General features: G+C 38.0%; 1 protein-coding gene across 2 annotated transcripts; it reads right to left on the bottom strand.

The window, feature by feature from the left end:
- Positions 1-1,940: 1,940 nt before the first annotated feature.
- Positions 1,941-21,697, bottom strand: UBE2G2_1 (Ubiquitin-conjugating enzyme E2 G2). Of its 2 annotated transcripts, none has more exons than XM_051217969.1 (5): positions 21,604-21,697; positions 20,597-20,678; positions 19,790-19,908; positions 10,300-10,440; positions 1,941-2,946 (listed from the first exon to the last, which is right to left on the bottom strand). In XM_051217969.1, the coding sequence occupies exons 1-5, from the start codon at positions 21,644-21,646 to the stop codon at positions 2,825-2,827; spliced, it is 507 nt and encodes a 168-aa protein (XP_051064404.1). In that variant the 5' UTR covers positions 21,647-21,697; the 3' UTR covers positions 1,941-2,824. The 2 variants fall into 2 exon arrangements, with proteins under 2 accessions (XP_051064404.1, XP_051064405.1); XM_051217970.1 differs by having other exon boundaries at positions 2,542-2,946; positions 20,597-20,669.
- Between the last annotated feature and the right edge of the window lie 5,888 nt (positions 21,698-27,585).

Raw genomic sequence — 27,585 nt, forward strand, 5'->3', positions numbered from 1 at the left:
ATTACGAAAAAAACCTTAATAAGACTAATCATGTTATATCAGAACTGGGATTCACGACTTAAAATAGAGAATCAAATAAACACTACACAATACTTTGCTGAAAGCAATCACATTCAGTGAGTTCGTAGTAGAAATCAATCACAAGAAAGGAAATCACACATTTAATAGTACGTGGGCTCTGTGTTTGTCCACGTTAAACGACGACCACCACACAATATGATAAATCGTTCCACAAATAGTCGTTCTCCTCATTATCTATAAAAGTAGTTCAGACTACTTCATACGTTTTACTCCCACCTTCTTGTCCGAAACCACTGCTTCTCCCGTGGATATAAAGTTCTTGTTGATCCTTTCAATAAAATTGATATGGATTTACGAGAGTGTAATGGTTGGTGAAATCCGAGATGAGAATATGACTATCAGTGTTTGTCATGACGCTTGGTTTTACTTCGTCTAATGTTATAACGGTTGGGTTTCCACGCTTACACGTATGGGACGTTAACTTACCTTAAACCATTATCTACACTAGATTCCCGCCCAGTGTCTATTCTACAGGACTTCAACACTACTCAGATCATGAACACATGATTAGCCTGACCACAACGTAAATATATTTCCACACCAAAAGCCCGACACAATCAAACAACAATGAACAATCAATGAGTCCCAATAATAATAAGGATAGGGGAATATATAACTCATCTGACACCTGTCAGACTATCTACATGTCTGACTAAGCAGACAACCAATCATTATCATTCTCGCCCACACATCAGTGTTCCGCGTCTGTCAATACTTAACAGGTTATTTACTATCATTAAGTGAAATGAAGGGGATCAGGCCATCCCAAGTCACTCAGTTCATGTTCAGGACGGAACATTATCCATTGATATTCTTCTGTGAAATAGGTATGATGGCTCGACTAGTATGACCTGAGTTGATAATACGTGGTTATTTTTCAAAAAGTCAAAATCCCATATATTAAGTCAAAAGTTGTGACAAGACACATGACTGAATTGCAACTACTTTTGTTACGTTAACCAACCACTGTAGTCTGAAATTTCAAAATAATCCGTCAGTTTGCCAACTAATGTAAAGTGGACCAATCTTCCTAAGTCGATCCACATTCACCTTATTTAGAAACATATTTCCCAAGGGGCTAAGTAGAAACACTATCATATTGTCTTAGAAATCAAATTTAGGTATATGTTTTGCAGAAAATATCTGAAACACAAGACTTAACAGATATAAACGATACATCGCACAGGTTCTTCTTGTCTCTCTTACACAAGTTGAACCATTAGTTAGCTTCTTTCGGGAGCATAAACAAGTAGCAAACCCAAATTTTTTTAAACTAACACTTCCTCAGATCATCTGAAATTCACTTTTGAAATGAACTTTATGGACTATCATGTTAAAACCGAAGTTTTGAACTAACCATCCATCGCAAGTTGACACTCGAATAATTACTTTAATTTCAGCTTAGCACACCCACTTAATGCAAAAATTTTTTTCGCTCTAAATTTCTTCAGATGAGGCACTATAATCGTAACATCAGCTGAGAAGAAAAACAACTAGCAAACTCCAGGCGAATTACTTTATCCTGAATATTACTAAACAAAGTACATAACTACTAAATTACTGACCGATCATCAAAATATTGTTAGTCCCTTCTCTTTTTTTATATATAATGCAACGTAGCACCTGGTTGATTTTCGAATAACTACTCTAATTATTATTAATCCTTTCTTTCAATTACTCAATATTAATGTATAATCGATATGTCATTATATAATTATTACGTAACGTATCTACTCGATAATTATTATTTCATTATTGTGAAACGCATAATAATAAATTGAATGGAATATCACGGGTTGGTACTACAGTTCTACCATACCTTTATGGCACAACAGACGAGCCATAACGAATCCTTAATCCCAAAAATAAAAGCATCCTATAAAACAACCAACACTTCGAAATGCTTTAGTTGAAATAAAAGTTAAAATCCCTACCAATTCGACACAGCGTTACGGATTGTTATGGATTCTATATTGCAGTCTTGATGTGAAATCATGACTTATGCGAGAGAACATCTAAGCTACACAAAGAGAACTCCAGGTAACCCTTTAGAACCATAAAATCAACAAAACAAATAAGCAATAGCAGTAAATGCCCTTCTATCAACCATAAAATCCTTATTTATGCCAAATTAATCCGAATATGATTTTCCGTTTATACAAAAAAACCAGTGGCTGGTTTTTGTATTGCTAAAACTTACAGCACTTGATAGAAAGGAAGGTTTAATGATCTACTTGATATGGACCATTTACACAATGTCCATACATATTTCATCCTGTTCACATCTCATACAACTAACAAACATACAAATATCTTTCACATCATTCTTCCAGATTATAATAATTGCATTTGACAAACCCAACAACAGATACAAATAAGTCTCAGACAAAAAACCATTTTGGCCAAATTGTCATGTCATTAACATCATCAGGCAAATCTTAATTTCGATCACACCAAAAATAGTCAACTTCGTATTATTTTTCATTCTCTGAAGAAGGAGCTTACACAATAAACAGTTATTAAAGCAAAATCATAAAAGTCATAAGATCGTTCATGATTGACTCGATCAGAAAACAAAAAGATACTAATAACAACAACAATAAAAAATGAAGTGATAATAACACAATAAGAATTGTTTTGAAGGAACTACATAACAAAATGAAAGATGTTTTTAAAAAAGTCGAAAGACACGCTTAGTTTCTATTGTTTCATTGTTGTTTTCCTTCTATTTTCTGATAATATCTTATTCCGCCGAAATACCCAAACTAATACGTACACTTCGAAGTGCTAGACTATTGAAACGCGCTTTATCTTCACGCCATGTTTTTGCTGCATCCACATTAGCCGCACTCTCATCATTCGGTTCTAAAAAGTAATAATTAGTTTTAGAAAAAAACGAAGAATGAGGATCGTTTTTAGCCAAGTTATGATGTGAATTATTTACTAAGTATACTCTTTACAAAGGTGATGAGGCTAGTGACATAATTTAAGTGCTTGGACTAACCCAAGTAAAGAGTTTGAACCTTTGGTCTGTTAGTCAAAACGCGCGTCCTTGAACGATGAAGACGAGAAAAATAACTTGCCATTGTTGGGTCATAGGTCTGAACCGCATCGAGCAGCATCACTACCTCATATACTAAAATGAATAGTGTCTTAAAGCTGAACTCATAAACCTGTACTTGGAAAACCAGTTACGGTAATTACTGGAAAATTGCATAGCGAACTGATAATCGTTAGGTGCGAAAATCCATTAGTTCCTATGAAACTGATTTGTAACTAATGAAAATTGCAATGTAAATTCGAGCTCAAGATACTAAAACTAACTTGAAATTGTTATCATCATTCTTTAATCCTTGGAAATCAGCGCTGTCATCTTCAATTAAACGAAGAAAATCTTTATTATCAATAACCTTGTCTTAGGTTTCATAATAATGAAAAGTTGAACAGTAGTGCCGCAATAACTCATTTACCTAATTTAGTCAGTAATCAACTGCGAATGTGGTAACAAGGGGTTCACAAACTTTTATTTCTTTTTGATCTAACCGAATTTTCAAGAAACCTGTTTTGACTAAATCTAACCCTCAACGATTACGCAAGTATATATCCATTGATGTTAATGATCATATTATCACTCTGCAGTTGGACACTGCATCCGATATTACTTTGATTTCTCGAAAAACTTGGCACAAACTTGGTCGGCCAAGCATTCATCTCACTACTTGCTGCATAAAGAATGTATCGGGTATTTCAATTCACATCTCTGGAATTATCAAATGTACTGTCAAATCTAATGATCTAATAATCAAATCCATATGTTATGTAAGTGATGAACACTTCAATCTATTGGGTCTTGACCAGATCACATAATTAAAAATGTTCGATCACCCATTTAATCTTATTTGTAATCCATTTTTAAAGATGTTCGACAGGTCATCTAACATTATTTGCAACCAAATATCTTCATCTCCTCATATGATGCACAAATGGTGACAGAAATTTCCTTATGATATTCAGAATGATTACAAGGTGATGGTGTAGTGAGTGCTACTTATATTGATATAAGTAGTATATTATGCGAGTCAGGAATGTAATGTCTGGCAGCAGAAGATGGGGAAAGATCAAGAAAGCAAGAGCGGGAATAAAATGCAATTTGTATGAAAATGCAAGGACAATGAAGTCTGAAGCATTTTGAAACAATTGGTGGACATTTTGCAAATTAACGATTTGATATATGGTTCTCAGATCTTATTGAGATGCTCTGTAATTTTGTGTTAAATACATCCGATTGTCCCCACCCGTGTACTGTTCACTACAATGGTACGACCGAGAGAATCGCCATCAATAACCCTCAATCCGGCCTCACCTAAGGTTTTTCTCCTGTTGAGTCAATGTTCGGAAGGAAGATTCGGAATTAATTTGATATCATGTACCCACAAAAAAGAAGACCAGATTATAGATCCACGGTGAAGAGAATTGAACGTCAGTCTCTTAATGTGTTACCAGTGTACATAAGGAACTTTCAACAATGGGGACCTACGTGGATAGCCAGTGTCATCGTAAGACGAGTCGGTGACGTGATGTACGCAATATGTAAACCACATCCGAGATAGACGATTAAATCCGAAAAATAATCCCCTTGCTCGAACTTGTGACTGGATTATTTAATTGATACGGTTGGTCTGGAGCGGCAAGATCAGCGCAGAAGAATTGATATCCAGACCCCAAGAAGATTATCAGGACGACATTTACTTCAACGCCTTCAATTAAATCCAATGATTTATGTTTCAGGAGGGAAAGGTGATATGGTAAGCCAATAAGAAGTAGCCTAATGAGGTCAAAAGATGACAATCAGAAGTGACTTAAAGGTCAAGTGCATTTTATTGACTCAGAAATGAATCAATTTTCTAAGAGTTAGAGTGGCATGTATGTAAATGAGTATCTGTGCACTTTATTGGACAGCCCAATATACTTCTTTGCTCACTCTTGTGTTCTCGCTCAAGTAGTTGGTTGAGGGGTTAGCGCGTAGCACACTGTGTATCAGTGTCAGTATTTGGACACTGCCCGTCACGACAATATTGTTTTTCTAAAAAATGTAGGAATCACTCGTAGAAATAAGCGCTAATCACTTAAAGCCTATCCAGTTGAAAGTTGCAATACAAACAAGATTAACTCTTAAGTGAAGAGTTAGACCGTGGTAAAATCGAAGTGTAGGACACAATGTATTCTATAACATGAACTAGACCAATTTGAAAAAAATATTTTCATAACCTACAATTGACCTTTTAATTGGAAGCATGTAAAACACTGTTTCGACTGAGCATGACACAAATCTACGATAATCAAATACGAAAATTATTATTGTATTCACCACTAATTGATCCGTGTGAAGTAATTTTTTGTAGAACGACCACTACTAACAGGATTAATAACATACTACCACGCCAGTAGCTTTTCAAGTGTTTATGTCGTTCCCAAAACCGGGTAAAGGAGGAGGGTTGTACATGGGGTCCGTAACCACAATCCCGTAGAAAACAACATTACTAAAACAAAGCTGACCGAAAATAAACAATTTAAACCATTTAAACTTCATTTAGAAAAACTAAGACACTTCGTGGTGAAAGCCAATATTCTTCGGAAGTCAAGAGACCTATAACCCTTCTAACAACCACATCAACAACTAATATACGAACATGCAATGTCCACACAATGTGAGAGACCTTGAGGACCGACCAAACAGCTACAGAAACGAGCAGATACAACTTGACCGTGCTACGAATAAGCGAAATCCATTAAATCCAAGCTCGACAGAAAAGGTTACACATTCGAGAGAAATGCTGCTGCATTCTGACCACGAAGAAGAAAATGCGCCGCACACTCACGGAGTCGCTCTGATCCTGCCCAAACGAGTACGTAAAGCTTCTATAGGATGGGAATCTCATAGACGCAGAATCATCATAGCATTTTTTAAAACAAAGGAGGGAATCACAATGAGTGTTATCCAGTGTTATGCACTCAACAATAATAGAAACACACCCAATAAACGTAGGTTTTGTGAGAGGCTGCAATCGATCATAGCGAAGTGCTCAGATGAAGACCTAAAAACCCTCATACGAGATCTAAACGTCAAAGTCGAAATGGACAACAAAAGGTATCAAGATATCATGAGACGACATGAACAGACTGGGATAAAGAAACTAGAATGGTGAGAGATTCGCAAATTGTGCATTCAACAAAGTGGTTATAGGTGGTACAATATTTTCACACAAATGCACACACAGAGCTACATAGGTCCCACCAAATCACACTACACGGAATCAGATCGATCATATTTGCATCAATAAAAAATCCACAAGGTCAATGGAAGACGTGAGAACCAGGAGGGGAGCTGACATAGATACATGTCACCAAAAAAACACTAGACAACGAGGAAAACAGCACTATAAAGGTTCAACAAAGCCTTCTTTCGACACATTGACAAACTACCCAACCAATTCAAGACAACTCTCAACAACACGTTTCAAGCCTTACAAGATCAACTCAAGGAAGAAGAAACTATTACGGAGGGAAATTGCAAACGGATCACAGAAGCACTAGCTTCAACATGTCAGGAGGTTCCGGGCCGCAAGAAGCATCATCATATGGAATGCATCTCTATCGAAACCCTGCACAAGATTCAAGAAAAGAACAACAAGAAGACAGCAATTAACAACAGCAGAACAACGACAGAGAAAACAAGGGCACAAGCTGATTACACAGAAGCAAATAAACAAGTAAAGTGGAGCCTAAGAGCAGACAAACGGAAATACACCGAATAACTATCAACAACAGTGGAAAAAGCTGCAACACAGAAATATATCAACCAACTATATGGTACAACGAAGAAAATGGTAAGAAAATATTGTAAACCAGAAAGACAGGTCAACGACAAACAAGACAAACCAATCACTGAAATTTAAGAACAAAGGAAGAGATGGGTGGAACACTGAAGGACTCTTGAATAAGCCAGCTCCATTGAATACATTGGATATCGAATCGGCACACAGACTTTATTATGGATGTCACTTCACCAATGATAAACCTAGAAAAGGGTAAGCAACAGCACCTGACAACATAACAGCCGAAGCACTCAAGTCATACATACAAGCAACTGCAAACATGATCCACATTCTATTCAGGAAGATTTGGGAAGAGGAACAAGTCCCGTCACACGGGAAACAAAGATACCTCGTCAAGATACCAAAGAAAGGAAACCTGAGCAAATGTATAAACTACGGAGGCAACACATTACTATCTGTACAAGTAAAACTTTACAACAGAGTGTTTCTGTACCGGATGAAAAATTCAGCAGACGCTCATCTTCGAGTTAAACAGACTGGATTCCGTAAGCATCGGTCGCGCACAGACTGAATAGCGACACTATGGATCGTTGTTGAGCAATCAGTTGAAAAAACTCATCGCTATACAGCACATTCCTTGTCCATCAGGTGTTTGACAAAGTGGGAAGAACCTTATGGAACCTTGTTCGACATTACGGTGTAAATCATCCGAAATTCATACGGCGGACTACACAAAGGAAAACCCAAGGTCCTCAAATACATCACGAAGAACACCGATCCAATCACACTTTCTAGAGACGTTCTGAAAGGGGTGGAAACTTTCATGTACTCGGACAGAATCATCGATGAACAAGGAGGATCCGATGCAGACGTAAAGGCGAGGATTGACAAATTAACGACAGCATTCCTACAGTTGAAGAACATATGGAACTCAAAACAACTGTCTGTCAACCTACATCAAAGTCACAATCTTTAATATGAACGTCAAGAAAGTTCTACTATACGGAGCTAAAACTTGGAGAATCATCACAAACATAATCAAAAAAGTACAAGTACTTATAAACAATTGTGTATACAAGATACTCAATGTCCGTTGACTGGATACCATCAGCAACAGCCTACTGTGGAAGAGAGCAAACCAGCTTCCAGTCGAAGAAATTAGGAAAAGAAGTTGGAAGTGGATAGGACATAAATTTCGAAAATCATCAAACTGCATCACGATGCAAGTGCTAATTTGGAATACTGAAGGGGAAAGGAAAAGAGGAAGATCCAGTAACACACTCAGTCGGGAATAAGAAAATAGACCTCAAAAAAGTCAATAGCAACTAGAAAGGATTGCTCAGGACAGTGTTAGATGGAGAATGCTGGTGGGCGGCCTATGCCCACTCAACGAGCAGTAACAGGAGTGAGTAAGGTGGCTATCAGTGTTACAAACAACTAGTTAAACTTTTAAACGGGGATTACCGAGTTTCAAACTTTATGGTTTAAAGATTGAGATCATGAGTCAACTAAAGATAGACCACCATGGGAAACCTGGAACCACTGGACAGCCGTTTCGTCCTATTGTGAGACTCCTTAGCATTGCGCATCCACGGTCCCTCACTGCTGAGGAGCCCCACAACAGGACGAAATGGCCTTCCAGTGCTTCCAGGTTTTCCATGGTGGTCTAGCTTCAACTGACTCATGATCTCAACTATTAAAAAACTACTATAATATCCACAAAAAACCCCTTCTGATATTACTCAACATATGCTCACTAGCGACTGGTTTCAAGAGGTATTTCCTGGAGTTCTAGTGAGACGCAGTGACCAGTGAAGTTCAACTGGGTCTGTTGTCAGATAGTAACTTACTGAAGACAATGGTGGGTATGTTGCTCAATTTCATGGACTAGTTGACCTAGATGTTAAGCGTCCGCGCACGAGATCGATAGGTCTTGGGTTCAAATTTCACGAGGTGGGATCGTGGATGCGCACTGTTGAGAAGTACCACGATAGGACGAAATGGCCTTCCAGTGCTTCCAGGTTTTCCATGGTGGTCTAGATTCAATCGACTCATGATCTCAACTATTGAACTTAATTTTTAGCCGAATCCTAGTCCCCCTAAGGGATTTTCTACGCTTTAGCCTCAAACAGACGACAAAAGGCAGGAAATATGAAAACGAAATTTGTTTTCAGAGTTAATTTAGGCATAGAATGTATGGCTCTAGAATTTTAGAAGCTTCCAGAAATATGGATAAATTAATAGGGAAACCACTAACTGTTGAATCAAGATATGAAACACAACACGTCGTCTTTTTAGAACTCTGAAGGTTCTAATCAGCACTGGTTAGACGAAGTATTTTTACTCTTCTCCTAGTTCCTGAAGAGTTCTCTGAATTCTTAAGAGCTCGCAACAAATAAATCAGATAGTTGGATGCTTAAACTAAATACAACTAACCAATCCTTTCTGATTTTTAATGATTGCCAAACTGATGTTAATCCATGAAATAAAGTACTTTCATTATGAACTGAATTTCAATGACCCCCCCCGAAAAAAGAAAAACGATTCAATAAAGTTCTTATTATATAGACTACCAAATATTAACTTATAAGAAACTGTAAATATGATAGGGGTAAGAATTAAGTCTCAATTTCATAAACACGAACGAATAATCTACAGAATTTTTATTTCTGCACTCCTTTCCCGACCGCCGATTGTTTAATGATTCCAATAACTGCTCACTATTTATAATCTCATGTATTCACTACTTTGTATGGCAGTATATCATTTTACTAAATTAAACAAAAACCTATTGAGCTAGCTAGCTTTCTTTTGATGACAATTCATTTAATGAGAGGGTTGGGTTGAGTTACGTCGATAATTTGATCTCATAAACAGTTGTTTGTTGTCAGTATGACTACCACTGATATTTTCCAGCATTATCTACTAATTATTAAACACTGGTATTCAATGGATTATCATTTTAACAAACTTAAAATGTAATCACAATGGAAAATGCTTCTTTCTCCTACGTATCAAGTTACCGATGATGACAATTTAGAATAGTGAGACAAAAACTTTGTGATTAAAATGATTCCGACTCGGTGGTCCAGAGGTTAAGTGTTCGCGCGAGACCGGAGGTCGTGGGTTCGATCCCCGGATTCGGAGTTACGGATGCGCACTGCTGAGGCGTGCCACAATAGGACGAGACGGTCGTCCAGTGCTTCCAAGATTTGAATAACGATCTAACATTGGTCGGTTTGTGATTTTAATAAAATGTGATAGTTATTTAGTCGGACTCTATGGTTTTTGAGTAGTTTTCTAAACAGGACAATGATTTCCTGAAAAAAACAAATAATTTAAAAACTAGATTTAATTCATCTTAATCATTAAAATCAATTACCTGCAAGCATACTAACAACAGATAATAAAATTTTTTCGACTGATTGAACTGGACTCCAACGTTCAACGGAACTTTCATAACCCATTGGATCATCACCAGGAGCATGAAGTATGGAAATGCACACGCGTCCATCTGGATAGACTACATAGTAAGAGAGGAGATTGAAAAAGAAATGCTCACATACGGTACAAAAAACATACTAAGAATGGAGTTGTTAACCAATACTTAATTTACGTTCATTTTCTTTGTTTGTTGTATGATAATGAGATGCTGATAACGAGGGATGAACACAATTGGATTTCAGACCAGATATGAAATATTGTCATTTGATAAATCTTCGTAATGACGTAACTGTTATATACGGGGGTTTGGTTCTAATATGATCATATGATTACTGTTCAGTCATTCATAAACAACGTAGAGCTTGACATATATATATTCGTTTATGTTGATGCACTTCATCACCATAGCCAAATAAATTGGCAAGACAAATGTCAGCGTAGTGGGAGCAATAACAGTATCAGAATGGGGTGGAAAACACTAGGCATAATCAATATGATTCGAAAAGCAAGAATGAATCTGTGAAATAAAAAGTACAAAGTTGTTTTGAGAGGGAAGATAAATAGTGAGCACATTTGTGCCATAATAAAAAATGCTGAGATATATCACTCAACAAATCCAATTATTGGTTACGATAGTCGCAAGTATCCTAGCCAATTAGTCTACACCTGCATACATGGTTCAGATCGACAGTCAACAACTGAGTGGATTGATTAAATATCTTGTTTTGATTACTTGTTTCATTCCAACCTCCCACACCAGTGGTAAATATCACGCGTCGAAATAGGCGGTTTTTGAGCATACATAACATGTATCTTAACCACGATTACTGTTCAGAGGAAGAAATTCTTGATCCCAACCCGTTTCAAAATAGGTTAATATCAAAAGACTAGAATAACTGGCCAGTAAATAAGGCCATTTCTTTCAAATAAACTGTTACACTTTACAGGAAATATTAATACGAATGAACATCATTATATTTGGGCGATTCCAAGAGTATAATAATATAAGACAGAGACTTTGGAATAAAACGAAGACTACTATTTTCCCTAATTTTTGTTCTTCAGATTCAATATAATAAAACTGAAATTAAACACACTATATTCAAAATGTCATTGAGTCGAGCGTGAAAAACTGTTTTCAAATAAGTTATTCATCACTGATTATAGATGATTATGTGATTACAGATGGCTAAGGTCATCTGCAACATTTCCGACGTCCAGTATAAGTGTGCTGCACCCATCATCTTCGGTAACTTATCCGTTCGTTTAGTAGATGGGTCATAAGTATCAGAGAGCAATTTACACCAAAGATATGCTTTTGAGCGTTCAGATTTATCCGTAACTCTCTGCTATGAATGTCAGCCAATCGCGAAGTGATATTCCTGATGAAAAAACATAACATAAAAGAGTGAGTATAATTTATGGACGAACCAGTCAGATATAAGGCAACGGGTATTAGACTTTGGCGTGAAATTCATTCACCCATTCAGCTGAATAGCGTTCTGGCATTTTAGTTTATGTCAGTCCGTGATGAAAACCCTAAATCTAATTCCTAACCATAACCATCAACTGTAAATCACAATTCCAATTCCTCACATTGGTTTGTAACCCTCATTTAGTCCTGGTTTTATTATTTTATTTACTTATTTAAACACATAAACATTGGTACAAGGAGGCACCAAATACATATGCGCCACATAAATCATTCAATTTGTGTGAGGGCTGGGATACTGCTCGGGTGCCCAGACCGAAGCAGGTGGTTTTCTTAGGAGGCCACACCCCGAGCCTTGGACCTAAAAGTTCGACCCACAAGGCAATGGAGCATCGTGTGGAGATGCAGTCTCATGGTAGCCGGTGACCAACGATTGGTCCATGCGCCATTTGCTCCCGCAGGATACTGGAGACCATGTGCACCATTGGTTTAGGATCCGGTTAAAGAGCCGGACATTCGCTTTTCGTCCTCTCAATTTCGTAAACAACACGCCCGCCACGAGAAGGCAGTGAGTAGGACTTCCCTGACAGAAGCGGTAATGAAAAAGTATACTCTAATGTGTAGCAATTACCCTTTAAATGAATAGCAAAAAGTGGCAAAATAGCTGGGTACAACAACCTTATTGAACATTGAAAATGTTGTGGATAACCTCAGCCCTACAAACGACTCCGCAGCAACCTAAATGATGTAATTTTATTTAAAACATGATGGTGACTAGTTGTTAGATGTAGGATGTGTTTCCTTCTATTCAGTACCCGTCAGCTGGATAGGCTTGCAATTCAAGGTTGACATTTACACTGAGACTAAATGTTTATGTTCAGCCATATTTAGGCTAATAGAAGTGATAAGCTGATGTTCAGAAAGCAACTAGATGTGGCAAATCGATATTTATCCACATGAATCCAAACAGGGATGTCCCTAATGTCATAATTGAGTCCCAATGGGAATTGTTTCCTAGCGGGAAGCGTGATAATCGAAGTTCACTAGTTTATTTCCATAGTACGGCAGATATATTACTTGGAACGTTCTTGTTTGGATTCATCTGAATAAATATCAATCCATCACTTACACCTGTGTTCTAAATATGGGCGTGTCACATATTTTGGCCTAGATATCCCCGAAAATATTTGATAACATTGCTTCAAACGTCAGTTTTATCCACTATGAGAATCACTAACTTGTTCAATTAGGTATATTTGTTATTAAATGGAAAGTTAACAAGCTGTTTAACTTTGAGTGTAGTAATGACTTAGGCATCCATCTATCAAGAAGTGCATGTTACAGTAAATATTTGTCCATTCTAGTCTATGAGTGTCAACAATGGGGAAAGATCAGTAGTTAATAGTTAATGATAACTTGAGCGATTATATGAATTTTCTTTACACACTGTCGGATAGACAGTAAAATCAAACGAAAAATGATCAAGTATCGGTATATATATATATATATATATATATATATATATATATATATATATATATATATATATATAGTAGTAAGACAACCCGTCCAATTTCAATGATGGAAAATTGTTGAAACTTAACAGTTAAACCTCACTAGACATAAATTCACATTTGCACTTTTAGAATCCATCTCAAAACTAGACGCTAGTGATTACTGTTATGACCTTGGATGTCTGACTTTTCGATCACACGACTTATCTACCAATCCGAATACGACTTATACGAATCTTCACACTAGGCCAACCAATGACGTTCAACCGGTGTGGGCAGTTTAGCGTCCTTATTGGTCCTATGTCCTACGAGCCCTTCCACTTGAGTCCAGAACACAATACCAGCTTCCGAATCAGAGCAGATCGTTTATTTCAGGCATACTTGGTTTATATATCAATCATACAGACCGCAACGTACCATAAAATAGGAAATAATATTTGTACACAAATAAGCCAAAAAGTGGCTGTGAATGAAGGAGGCAGTAGTTAATAAACTGAACATAACTTAAGGACCGTAAATCGTACAATAATAAATTATAGGTCAAAATAAAGCTTATCATAAAAGGAATATAAATATCCATAGTGTAATTGTTGCGTAGTTATACAATAAGAATATTTATAGAATATTAGTCCATGAATAGTCCTTGGAATTTACCTGTAGTTTAATCTTCACCGGATATAACACCTCCCCTTTTTTTTGAAGCATTAGAGATAATAATGATCCTTAGGATTTATTTTTATCCGATTGGGTTTTCGTCTGATGCGCTGCGACCTCCTTGGGAGTGTTTCACACGTCTCGTTATTATTCGGATAATTTTTAATTTCATTATTCAACTCAGTTAATATATCTATTGGTATATTCGACTTTGTAGCATTTCCTGTCTCTCGTTCTTGTCTGGTTGGCTGTATGTGGTTTGCATGTCTCACCCATATCTTTTTTCCAACTTTTACTTCGTAGATAACTTTCCCTTTTTTTCGTATTATTATGCCAAACTTCCAAGTTGGCTTTACTCCCGTGAAATCTCTTGTTATTACCGCTTGTCCCACCTTAAACCTTCTGGGCAATGCACCGTGCCGCTTGTTGAATTGCTGTTCCATTCGTTTGTTCTTTCGGAGGTTGGCTCTAAGCTTTGGTTTCATTTGCTCCATAGGTATTCTAATCTTTCTCCCAAAAATTGCTTCTGCTGGGCTTTCTTGATTATTTGTTGTTGGGTTTGGTGTTGCTCGGTATGTCTGTAGAAATCTTTGAATCATCTCGTCTATTTCACCTTCTCCCTCAGCTTTAAGTAGTGCTCTTTTAAATGTATCTACGAACCTCTCAACTAGACCGTTTGACTGTGGATGATATGGGGGTGTCTTTATATGTCTAACAGCGTTGGCGGCGCAGAACTTCGAGAATTCGGCGGAGGTGAACTGTGGTCCATTATCGGATACTAATACATCTGGACACCCAAAACAGCTAAATACTTGTCTCAGTTTTTCAATAGTAGCTTTTGTAGAAAGAGACTTTACGTAGTGGATTTCTGGCCATTTTGAGAAAGCATCAACCATCACTAAGTACTGTTTTCCGTTTATGGGACCGGCGAAATCTACGTGTACTCTTGACCATGGATTTGTTGGTGTCCCCCAACTCTGCATTTCTGTCTTACGAGGGGCTTTGGTAGCTTTTGCACACGCAGAACATGTCTCAACATACTCTTTGATCTGAGCGTCAATATTCGGCCAATATACATATCCACGTGCAAGTGCCTTCATCCTTGCTACTCCTGGGTGTGCGGCATGCAATTGTGACATCACCTTACGGCGTAAATTTATGGGTACGATTACTCGACTCCCAAACATCAAGCATCCATCCACAAGTGATAGGGAATTCCGACGGTGGGAATACTGTTCAATATTTTTGTCGTGTATATGGGCAGGCCAACCATGTTCGAGGTATCTAATAATTTGCTTCAATTCATCATCTTCTTGAGTATAACGTTTAATGTCTTCACAGGATAACGGTGTTGCTTTTATGGCAACTTGTAGTATATGGTGAACATCATTCTCCAACGATATCGTTGCAATAATAGAATCTTCACTTTTCTGCTTCTGATTAGCAATTAATCTAGATAAAGCATCGGCTTGTCCAAACTTTTCAGTTGATTTATATAGGATTTGGAAATCATAAGCAAGCAACGTAATAGCCCAGCGTTGTAACCGATTCGCTGTATAAGCAGGAATACCTGACTTTGATCCAAATATAGATAAAAGCGGCTTGTGGTCTGTTAAAAGCGTAAATCGACGACCATAAATCATTTTATGAAATTTCTTTACTGCAAAAACTAAAGCTAATCCTTCCTTCTCAATCTGACTATATTTTCGTTCGGCTGAGTTAAGAGTTCGGGATGCATGAGCAATTGGCTTTTCTTTACCATCAGGAAAACGATGACTGATAACGGCTCCAATTCCATAGTTTGAAGCATCGGCGGCTACAATTATTTCAAGCTTTGGATTATAATGAGTCAGCAATAGTTTAGAAGATAAAATCCTTTTTATTTCATCGAAAGAATCTTGGCATTCTTTCGTCCAGTGCCATGTTGTATTAGCCATCAAGAGCTGATTTAATGGTTGTCGCAATTTATACATCTGGGGTACGAACATACTATAATAACTAATCATCCCCAAGAATGAACGAAGGGTTGTAACCTCAGTCGGTTTGGGCATATTTTTGATAGCATTTATATTGTCTGGATCCGGTCGACGACCATCTTTATCAAATATATATCCCAGGTATTTAACAGACTCGAGCAGAAATTCACACTTTTCTTTTTGTAACTGAAACCCAGCTTGTGATATTTTAGTGAGCACCACATCTAACCGACGCACTAATTCCTGCGCGGAAGAGCCAACAACTATAATATCATCCAAGTAAACTGCTACACCTTCGACGTTAGACAAAATGGTATCCATTATCTGCTGGAAAATTGCTGGAGCTGGTTTAACACCAAACGGTAATCGGTTAAAACGATAAAGTCCACGGTGGGTATTAATGGTTAATAACTCCTTTGAATCTTCGTCAACTTCCACCTGTAAGTAAGCTTCAGACAAATCAAGTTTAGAAAAATAACGTCCACCGTTTAGTTTAATAAATAAATCCTCTGGCAAAGGTAATGGATATGAATGATTTTGTAAAGCGTCATTTAATCCTGTTGAAAAGTCTGCACAAAGGCGAATAGCTCCGCTCGCTTTCTGAACTACTACAATTGGTGCTGCCCATGCCGAATAATTAACAGGTTGTATAACACCGAGTTTCTCTAGTCGGTCTAATTCTTTGTCGACTTTGTCAATAGCTGCATATGGAACTTGACGCTTTGGACGGAAAACAGGTTTTACATCCTGTCGTAGGTATAATTTTGCCTTCTCAATTGTGCAGCATCCCAATTTATTCTGGAACAAGTTTTTATGTTTCTGCAAAAGATCTTCTATAGTTACGACTTTCTTAGTTACATGAACTGTGGGTGGATCTCTAGGATTACTTGCGCTTTTCATTGTGCATATTTCATTTAATGGTACATCCCATAAATTTAGTTTATCTATCCAGTCTATACCAATAAGGTCTAACTCATGTCTGTTCGTTAAGTAACAATTTCCTGTAAAGTAATTACCTCGGAATTTAACAGAGCATTTTATCATTCCCACAAGTTTCAATATATCTCCGGACGCATTCCGTGCAGTGTGCTCTGTTGGTAATACTTTCGGACACCCAATTAAATACCACGTTCGTTTCGAGATTAGTGTGATATCTGACGCCGTGTCCAGTTGCAATCGAATATGAACACCATTAACAATTAATTCCACATATCTTCTTTTATCCGCTACGCTTAGAGCCAGTGTAGAATATACGCTGTTTATATACTTATTTTCGTACTGGTGCGGACGTCTGGTTCGTTTTGATCTTAAACTTTCTCTAGTTCGGCAGACTAATTCTTTGTGGCCAACTTTATTGCATATAGTGCATCTATGATTTCTAAACCGGCAAAATCTTGAGAAATGCCACGCACCACAATACCAACATTTAGTTGCAGGTTTAGGGCTTTTCGAGTGATATTTATGACTTTTGGTACTATTTCGTCTTTGACCTGTCTTAACAGCATGAACAGAATTCGATGGAGCAGCACTTCTGGTTTCCAGCATAGCTGTATCTTGTTTTAAATTTATTAATCGTTGACATTCAGTGGTGATAGTTTGTAACGTCATTTCATCATCATGTTCCATACGGGATAACAACTTCATGCGAAAGTCGGCATCAACAGGAGAGTTCAGACCAGAAATAAATAATAAGCATTTAAATTGATCACTGGTTAATACATTTAATTTAAATCGTTCTGCTTGTAAATTTACTCTTCCGGCGTACGTAGTATAATCTTCATCAGCCTCTTTAGTCAGCTGTAGACAGTTATACCGGATACGGAATAAAGACGACTGTTCACAAAACATTTTATTTAGGATGTTAACAGTTTCATCGAAACTAACTTCTCGCGGATGTTTAGGCAGAATATGGTTTTTATACTTTTGATGCTCATTAGGACCAAGTTTTTGTAATAGCAGCCGAACTTTCTTTGCGTCATCTATAGCAGCAAATTCAACTCGGAAAATATCTTCAATTCTGCCAAACCATGCTTCAAAAGTGTGACCGTTGTCTGCATCAAATATAAATTCTGAAACTGGATTAAGGTATGACTCAATACTTTTATGTTCTGGAATCTCTTGTTGGATAGATAGTTTCCCCAAAAGTGTTTCCAAGAGTTTCTGTTGAGAAGCTAACATCTGCTGCTGCTGTTGTTGAAGTTGTTGCTGCTGTTGTTGATATTGTTGCTGCTGTTGTTGTAATAATAACTGCAACTGTTCTAAGGAAATCGACATTTTTTTTTACTGCCAATAATAATACTAACTCCAAAAGAAACACCGGCAATTATAATAGCTAATTTATTTCCAAAATCTGAGTCACCACTTGTCGTATAATTATTTTGTTTTTGCCAAAATCCCCGTCGCCAATTGTTATGACCTTGGATGTCTGACTTTTCGATCACACGACTTATCTACCAATCCGAATACGACTTATACGAATCTTCACACTAGGCCAACCAATGACGTTCAACCGGTGTGGGCAGTTTAGCGTCCTTATTGGTCCTATGTCCTACGAGCCCTTCCACTTGAGTCCAGAACACAATACCAGCTTCCGAATCAGAGCAGATCGTTTATTTCAGGCATACTTGGTTTATATATCAATCATACAGACCGCAACGTACCATAAAATAGGAAATAATATTTGTACACAAATAAGCCAAAAAGTGGCTGTGAATGAAGGAGGCAGTAGTTAATAAACTGAACATAACTTAAGGACCGTAAATCGTACAATAATAAATTATAGGTCAAAATAAAGCTTATCATAAAAGGAATATAAATATCCATAGTGTAATTGTTGCGTAGTTATACAATAAGAATATTTATAGAATATTAGTCCATGAATAGTCCTTGGAATTTACCTGTAGTTTAATCTTCACCGGATATAACAATTACATTATTACTATTATTATTAACACAAAAGAAGTCTTTCTAATATGCCATTACGCCACCTCAACCTGAAATCCACTGGTCAAATTTTTTCAACCTAGACATATTTGTGATAAAAACTAGTTTCAGCATTATTATTATCCTAAGTATCTATTTCTCTGATTGAAACCAGGAGGTTGGATTTATCGAGATTTAAACTTCGTGGTAACTTATGTGACTTCCAGCTTTCCGTAACATTATGAATTTTTTCTCAGACGGGTTGGAGGAAAGTCAATGACAGCACGATTACCAGCTAGTGATGATGGAAGGACATTTTCGTGGTGCTGTTTTCCATGAGTTATATAGTTTAATTGCAAGGATTTCATTGTAACTCTGAACAATATCATTACAGCTTACTACTTGTGAAAAGGGGTTCAATCACTGTACAAAAATGGAACGACACAAGGTATCACTGCTATCAATGCATGCAGAGAACCACGGGCACGAATTCAATTAGGAAAACATCAAACTTCTAGGTGCAGGAAATTCTAAGGGTCTCATAGAGTTTCGAAAGGCGTGAGATTCGAATTAATCGGCGATCAAGAGACACATCATCATAGACTAAATCTACCAATCCATAGGGAAAAGATCAATCGACCACATAGTCAAAGGTTGACCGAACAAAGAAATCAACAGGAACACAAAAAATGAAGACAACGAGAATTACAAAGACCATCAACAACAAACAAATTCATAAGAACGAAGTGGTTTGAAACTTATGGAATAGTTGTGAAGCTTAATTCTGCATGACGTAAGCGCTGATAACGTTGTTCAGAACGACGATGTGATTCCAAGTTATCCAGCTCAAGAAATGCAACACTACCAAAACCGGTTAAATTATCTTCTTTACATGTAAACATAAAGTAAATAAAAACTGAATATACTTACTATTTGGATGGAACACTTCAGTTAGAAATTGCATTTTTGGTGGAGACAAAGGGTAATCTGATGGGAAGTTCAAACGTACAGCAAAAACACCACCTTCAAATGGAGTACCCTCTGGTCCACTATAATATATCACATACGGAATAGAATGAAAAACTATAAAAAACTAGGAAGTTCAATAAGTAATAAGTAACTTTTACAAAGAAAACTGTCAAAAATATACATATGTACTTTTAAATACGACTCATAAGTGAACAATTATTGAATTTAAATTTGATAATTCAGTTAACATAATAATAATAATAATAATAATAATAATAATAATAATAATAGTAATGAGCCATATTTTAACCGATTAATTACAGATTTACGTACTCAGCTTAATTTTAAACTGTTGATGACACTATTTTTAGCTTCCCTACCCAAAGTACTTGGATCAGGGTTTGGACTTATGACCTATTAGTGGAAGGTCAAGTCACTTAGTCACTAAGCCATCAACTTCATATTTAATAAGAAAAAGAGAATTCAGCGAAGAAAATCTTCTTTTCGACGAAATGATACAGCGAGGACCATAAGAAGTCCATAACTAATTTATAACAGAATGAATGCGTAAGGTGCACTGAACTTGTGTACTGATGACTTAAATATTCAACAATAAAAAGTTAAATGAATTTTTAGCTATTTCGCTACAATTATTTAGAACTGGACACTCAGTACCACATAGTTAGTTTTTATCAAAATGTAGTTACCAAATGCTATTACATTATCTCACTTAATCTTCCTTATTAATTTAAGTATCAATTAACTCACGCAATTAATGCTTCCCACTCAAAAAAATTCCTTTCATCTACTGGTCCAGCAACAATCCCCTCTGGTGGATTGACTGTTAATTCTAAAACAGAGGAGCGAGTAATATAAATCAGAACGTGAGATAATATGATGTGATTAATTTACCAAGTATAGGTTTATTTATTAAGTTTCGAGTCACATTTCAGGCGTGATTATTGACACTAATGGGCTGCCTAAGTCGAAGTAGGTGACATATGGTGCAAACCTGAAATATATGGGCTAAAATAACAGTAATTTAACCACTAACTTGATGTTTCACAGACTTCATCATACGAGATCATTTTAAATGCATATTCGTATTTACTTTTTAAGAGAGAATTTTATTTACATGATGATACCGACTTAAACTTTCACAACACCTATCAAATCGCACAGTTAGTCCTACACAATGTCGAACATATGTCTGATTCGGACAAAACAAGTTGGTAAAAACAATATATGGGGTGGAGAATGAGCATTACCGATTTTTTTTGAGGACGTACTTCACGAAATGTAAAAGATTAGACATGTTTATAGGTAATTATTATTGACGACCAGCAACTCATGTTCTTCACATGCTACATTTGGGTAGTGAATAGAGCAATTAGAAGCAATTACAGCGATTGAGAGCCACTAAGACAGATTTATGAAAAGCTTGCTTCAGAAGCGCACAGTATATGCCTAAGATATGTGTAAGGTGGATCATATATGATCCACCTCTTTTATATAAGAGAACTGAGAACCAGCTTTCGACAATAATAATAAAGGCACAAAAACCAAGATTACATCTTCGCTTGTTTAGAGTGAAAGACGGTTGCGAGGACTACAATTTGACTTAATGGGGCACCAGTTAGATAATAGAGGTCATACAACTAAAGATGTTCAGTTGGTCCTCCAAAATGTACACATGACATGGCTTGTTTTAAGCTAGTCCAACAAAATTATAGCGATTGAAAATTTGAGAATATTAGTAATTAACTGAAACGCACGTTTGTACTCTGCCATGAGTCTTTTCAAAGCATTGCCTGCCATCCTAAAGCAACGTGTAGGCAGAATGTAGCGCCAACAAAATGCACTTTCAATATCCTTGTAACGATAGACTTACTGAGCACTAACACATCCCTCATGGTGCTATGGCAGAAAAACTTGGAAACTCACTAGAAAGTCAAAATTCTGGTGTTTTACTTGTTAAGTAACATTGAGAGTAGTTTTAAATGGCCATTAGATATATTGTTCTTCCTTTCTACAAGGAGAGTGCAGTCTTTACGCACACGTAGATGTTTAACTAAATCACCCTAATTACATTTTGGATAGTGACTTCAGACCAGTTTAAAGGCTTGTGCTGGGATATGGTAGAAAACAGAAGTTCTAATGTCCAGTGGTCTTTGATGAAACGGAGGATGCTGATTGTTGTGATCTGGGCTACCTATGGCTGCCATCTAGATATTTCAGCAAGTGCGTTTCTGAAAAGTGTACAACCTTTCGCTGTCAAAGTTGCAAGAAGCCCAATAAGAGATGTTGTGGTCGCTGGCAATATGCAACGAAAAGTATATACACTATTCAAATGTTCATTTACTGGACTGCTAACATCTAACTGGCGATCACTCAATATTTATCGGCAGAATCGACCAAGAGGTATGGAACGGAAACCTTTTGAAATGCTTTGTGCCGAGAATTCTATACTGTATCAAAAATATAATATTGACTAAAGCCGATAATAATAAGCATTCTTACTTTTAGGTAGCGGTCTATTTTAACGAGATACTCAAAACTTCGATTGTTTACTATGCTATCGATGAGATACAACGTAATGACCTTCTACACCATGCAGGAAAGCCTAATATGGTAGCTGATGATCGTGCAATAAATATGCTTGTCTTAAATGGAGTAGAATTATCATGTGTACATATTCAAGGCGTTGAATACTTCTGATAAAACATCCGACTGTATTTCAATCAGGTATCTGGGATTATATATATGCACATGGAAGTACTTTTATTCATAAATAAACATTGGTTCAATTGAGATAATAATAATCGAAAACAGAGTTGATACATGGTTATATCAATCAAGTGTAAGATTTTGTTGCTACTGCTTTGACAAACCGAAGAGACGCTGTGTTTCTTGTCTCCTAATGAATTTTAAAGCTTATGGAATGCCAGTAGTATACTTATTTAGAGACCTACGTCTGTCACTCCTTGTGGCCGAGCACAGCCCGCTCACCAGGATTTCTGAGCAAACTCTCCCAGGCAATCCTTTCAGAGTTGCTCCTTGCAGTTACTCATTCTTTTCGTCTGTGCAGCCGATTCCCGACTCAATATGTTCGGTGGTCTTCTAGTGGCTTGCTTCCATAATAATTCCTTAGGCTTCGTGTATCAATCACTCTGATAACTATCATTAAATAAATGTTAACGGTGTATGAGTTCAGAAAGCAATACGAAGCGCCGACTATATTTTATCACTGAATAGCGCGCAAGCAGGCAATTACAAAGGAAGAGTCAGAGTCAAATAGAATTGAAGCGAAGAAACTATTAAGATATATATATGTATATAACTCCGCCTGGAGTCCCTCCGGGGGCTACTGCCGGTCCCAAGCCCGGATAAAGGAGTAGGGTTGGGCATGGGGTTAGCGTCCCCATCCCGTAGAAAACTAACTCGCTAAAAAACGCTAACCAGAAAAAATTATTCAAACCTTTTAAACTCTGCCCTGGGAGTCAGAAGATCTTCATTTAGAAGAATTATGACGCCTCATGATGAAAGCCGAATCCCTTCGGAAGTTACGAGGCCGATGCCCCTTCTGACAACCAGAGCAACCATTTATTTAGGTACATGGAATGTTCGTACAATGTGGGACACCGGAAGAGCCTTCCAGATTGCTGCAGAAATGAGAAGATACAACCTAGAGGTACTTGGGATCAGTGAAACACATTGGACACAAGTTGGACAACAACGACTAACTTCAGGAGAGCTCCTGTTATACTCCGACCATGAAGAAGAAAATGCCCCACATACACAAGGAGTTGCATTGATGCTATCCAAACAAGCACAACATGCACTTATAGGATGGGAATCTCATGGACCAAGGATCATCAAAGCCTCCTTCAAAACAAAGAAAGAGGGCATTTCAATGAACATCATCCAATGCTATGCGCCTACCAACGACTACAATGAAGACGCTAAAGATCAATTCTACAATAGACTGCAGTCAATCGTCGAGAAGTGCCCAACAAAGGACTTGATCATTCCGATGGGAGACCTAAATGCCAAGGTTGGAACGGACAACACTGGATATGAAGACATCATGGGACGACACGGACTGGGAGGAAGAAACGAAAATGGTGAGAGATTTGCAAATCTATGTGCCTTCAATAAGCTGGTCATAGGCGGCACCATATTCCCACATAAACGCATACACAAAACCACATGGACTTCACCGGATCACTCTACACAAAACCAAATCGACCATATTTGCATCAACAAAACGTTCAGGAGGACTATAGAGGACGTGAGAACCAAGAGAGGAGCTGATATAGCATCAGATCATCACTTACTGGTCGCCAAGATGAAATTGAAACTCAAGAAGCACTGGACAACGGGGCAGACAGTATCACAAAAGTTCAATACGGCCTTTCTCCAGGATACTAACAAACTCAACAAATTCAAGATAGTCCTCAGCAACAAGTTTCAGGCCTTTCATGATCTACTCAATGGAGAAGGAACTACTGTGGAGAGCAACTGGAAGGGGATCAAAGAGGCAATCACTTCAACATGTCATGAGGTCTTGGGTCACAAGAAGCACCATCACAAGGAATGGATCACTGTTGATACACTGGATAAGATTCAAGAAAGAAGGAACAAGAAGGCAACAATCAATACCAGCCGAACAAGAGCAGAAAAAGCCAAGGCACAAGCTGAATACACGGAAATAAACAAACAAGTGAAGAGGAGCATCAGAACTGACAAACGTAAATATGTGGAAGATTTAGCAACGACGGCGGAAAAGGCTGCAAGAGAAGGAAACATTAGACAATTGTATGACACGACAAAGAAACTCTTTGGAAATCGCCGCAAACCAGAACGACCAGTGAAAAGCAAGGAAGGCAAGGTAATCACCAACATTGAAGAGCAACAAAACAGGTGGGTAGAACACTTCAAAGAACTGTTGAATCGACCAGCTCCACTGAACCCACCCAACATCGAAGCAGCACCCACGGACCTCCCAATCAATGTTGGCCCACCAACAATAGAAGAAATCAGCATGGCCATCAGACAAATCAAGAGTGACAAAGCAGCAGGACTGGACAACATCCCAGCAGAGGCACTAAAAGCAGACGTGGCGGCAACTGCAAAGATACTCCACATTCTCTTCAATAAGATTTGGGATGGGGAACAAGTACCAACAGACTGGAAAGAAGGACTACTGATCAAAATACCGAAGAAAGGCGATCTCAGCAAGTGTGATAACTACAGGGGCATCACTCTTCTCTCAATACCGGGAAAAGTCTTCAACAGAGTATTGTTAAACAGGATGAAGGACTGCGTAGACGTCCAACTTCGTGACCAACAGGCAGGATTCCGTAAGGATAGATCGTGTACAGACCAAATCGCAACTCTACGGATCATTGTGGAACAATCAATTGAATGGAATTCATCACTCTACATCAACTTCATTGACTACGAAAAGGCATTTGATAGCGTGGACAGAACAACACTATGGAAACTTCTTCGACACTACGGCGTGCCTCAGAAGATAGTCAATATCATACAGAACTCATATGATGGATCAAACTGCAAAATCGTGCATGGAGGACAGTTGACAAAGTCGTTCAAAGTGAAGACCGGTGTTAGGCAAGGTTGCTTACTCTCACCCTTTCTCTTTCTCCTGGTGATCGACTGGATCATGAAGACGTCAACGTCTGAAGGAAAGCTCGGGATACAATGGACATCTAAGATGCAGTTGGATGATCTAGACTTTGCAGACGATCTTGCCCTTCTATCCCAAACGCAACAACAGATGCAGGAGAAGACAAACAGTGTGGCAGCAGCCTCAGCAGCAATAGGTCTCAATATACACAAAGGGAAAAGCAAGATTCTCCGATACAACACAGAATGCACCAATCCAATCACAATTGACGGAGAAGATTTGGAAGATGTAAAGACCTTTACGTATTTGGGCAGCATCATTGATGAACAGGGTGGATCTGATGCAGATGTGAAGGCGCGGATCGGCAAAGCAAGAGCAGCATATTTACAACTGAGGAACATCTGGAACTCAAAGCAACTGTCAACCAACACCAAGGTCAGGATTTTCAATACAAATGTCAAGACAGTTCTACTGTATGGGGCAGAAACCTGGAGAACTACAAAAGCCATCATCCAGAAAATACAGGTGTTTATCAACAATTGTCTACGCAAAATACTTCAGATCCATTGGCCGGACACTATTAGCAACAACCAACTGTGGGAGAGAACAAACCAGATCCCAGCGGAGGAAGAAATCAGGAAGAAGCGCTGGAAGTGGATAGGACACACATTGAGGAAAGCACCCAACTGCGTCACAAGACAAGCCCTCAAATGGAATCCTGAAGGTCAAAGGAAAAGAGGAAGACCAAAGAACACATTACGCCGAGAAATGGAGATAGACATGAGAAAAATGGACAAGAATTGGATGGAACTAGAAAAGAAGGCCCAGGACAGAGTGGGTTGGAGAATGCTGGTCAGCGGCCTATGATCCATTGGGAGTAACAGGCGTAAGTAAGTAATATGTATATATATATATGGGAAAGGGAATGATAAGTTCAATAGTTGAGATCATGAGTCGATTGAATCTAGACCACCATGGAAAACCTGGAAGCACTGGAAGGCCATTTCGTCCTATCGTGGTACTTCTCAACAGTGCGCATCCACGATCCCACCTCGTGAAATTTGAACCCAAGACCTATCGATCTCGTGCGCGGACGCTTAACATCTAGGTCAACTAGTCCATGAAATTGAGCAACATACCCACCATTGTCTTCAGTAAGTTACTATCTGACAACAGACCCAGTTGAACTTCACTGGTCACTGCGTCTCACTAGAACTCCAGGAAATACCTCTTGAAACCAGTCGCTAGTGAGCATATGTTGAGTAATATCAGAAGGGGTTTTTTGTGGATATTATAGTAGTTTTTTAATAGTTGAGATCATGAGTCAGTTGAAGCTAGACCACCATGGAAAACCTGGAAGCACTGGAAGGCCATTTCGTCCTGTTGTGGGGCTCCTCAGCAGTGAGGGACCGTGGATGCGCAATGCTAAGGAGTCTCACAATAGGACGAAACGGCTGTCCAGTGGTTCCAGGTTTCCCATGGTGGTCTATCTTTAGTTGACTCATGATCTCAATCTTTAAACCATAAAGTTTGAAACTCGGTAATCCCCGTTTAAAAGTTTAACTAGTTGTTTGTAACACTGATAGCCACCTTACTCACTCCTGTTACTGCTCGTTGAGTGGGCATAGGCCGCCCACCAGCATTCTCCATCTAACACTGTCCTGAGCAATCCTTTCTAGTTGCTATTGACTTTTTTGAGGTCTATTTTCTTATTCCCGACTGAGTGTGTTACTGGATCTTCCTCTTTTCCTTTCCCCTTCAGTATTCCAAATTAGCACTTGCATCGTGATGCAGTTTGATGATTTTCGAAATTTATGTCCTATCCACTTCCAACTTCTTTTCCTAATTTCTTCGACTGGAAGCTGGTTTGCTCTCTTCCACAGTAGGCTGTTGCTGATGGTATCCAGTCAACGGACATTGAGTATCTTGTATACACAATTGTTTATAAGTACTTGTACTTTTTTGATTATGTTTGTGATGATTCTCCAAGTTTTAGCTCCGTTTAGTAGAACTTTCTTGACGTTCATATTAAAGATTGTGACTTTGATGTAGGTTGACAGACAGTTGTTTTGAGTTCCATATGTTCTTCAACTGTAGGAATGCTGTC

Source organism: Schistosoma haematobium, chromosome 7 (genome assembly GCF_000699445.3).
Source record: "Schistosoma haematobium chromosome 7, whole genome shotgun sequence".
NCBI lineage: Eukaryota > Metazoa > Platyhelminthes > Trematoda > Strigeidida > Schistosomatidae > Schistosoma > Schistosoma haematobium.

What these genes read in the sequence shown, in the direction of transcription:
- UBE2G2_1 (XM_051217969.1), bottom strand. Translation starts at nt 21,646, where the DNA reads ATGGCAGGCAATGCTTTGAAAAGACTCATGGCAGAGTACAAAC. An exon ending in ACTCATGGCAGAGTACAAAC is followed by an intron (nt 20,679 to 21,603) that starts GTGCGTTTCAGT and finishes CCTCTGTTTTAG; the next exon opens with AATTAACAGTCAATCCACCA. An exon ending in TGTTGTTAGTATGCTTGCAG is followed by an intron (nt 2,947 to 10,299) that starts GTAATTGATTTT and finishes ATTACTTTTTAG; the next exon opens with AACCGAATGATGAGAGTGCG.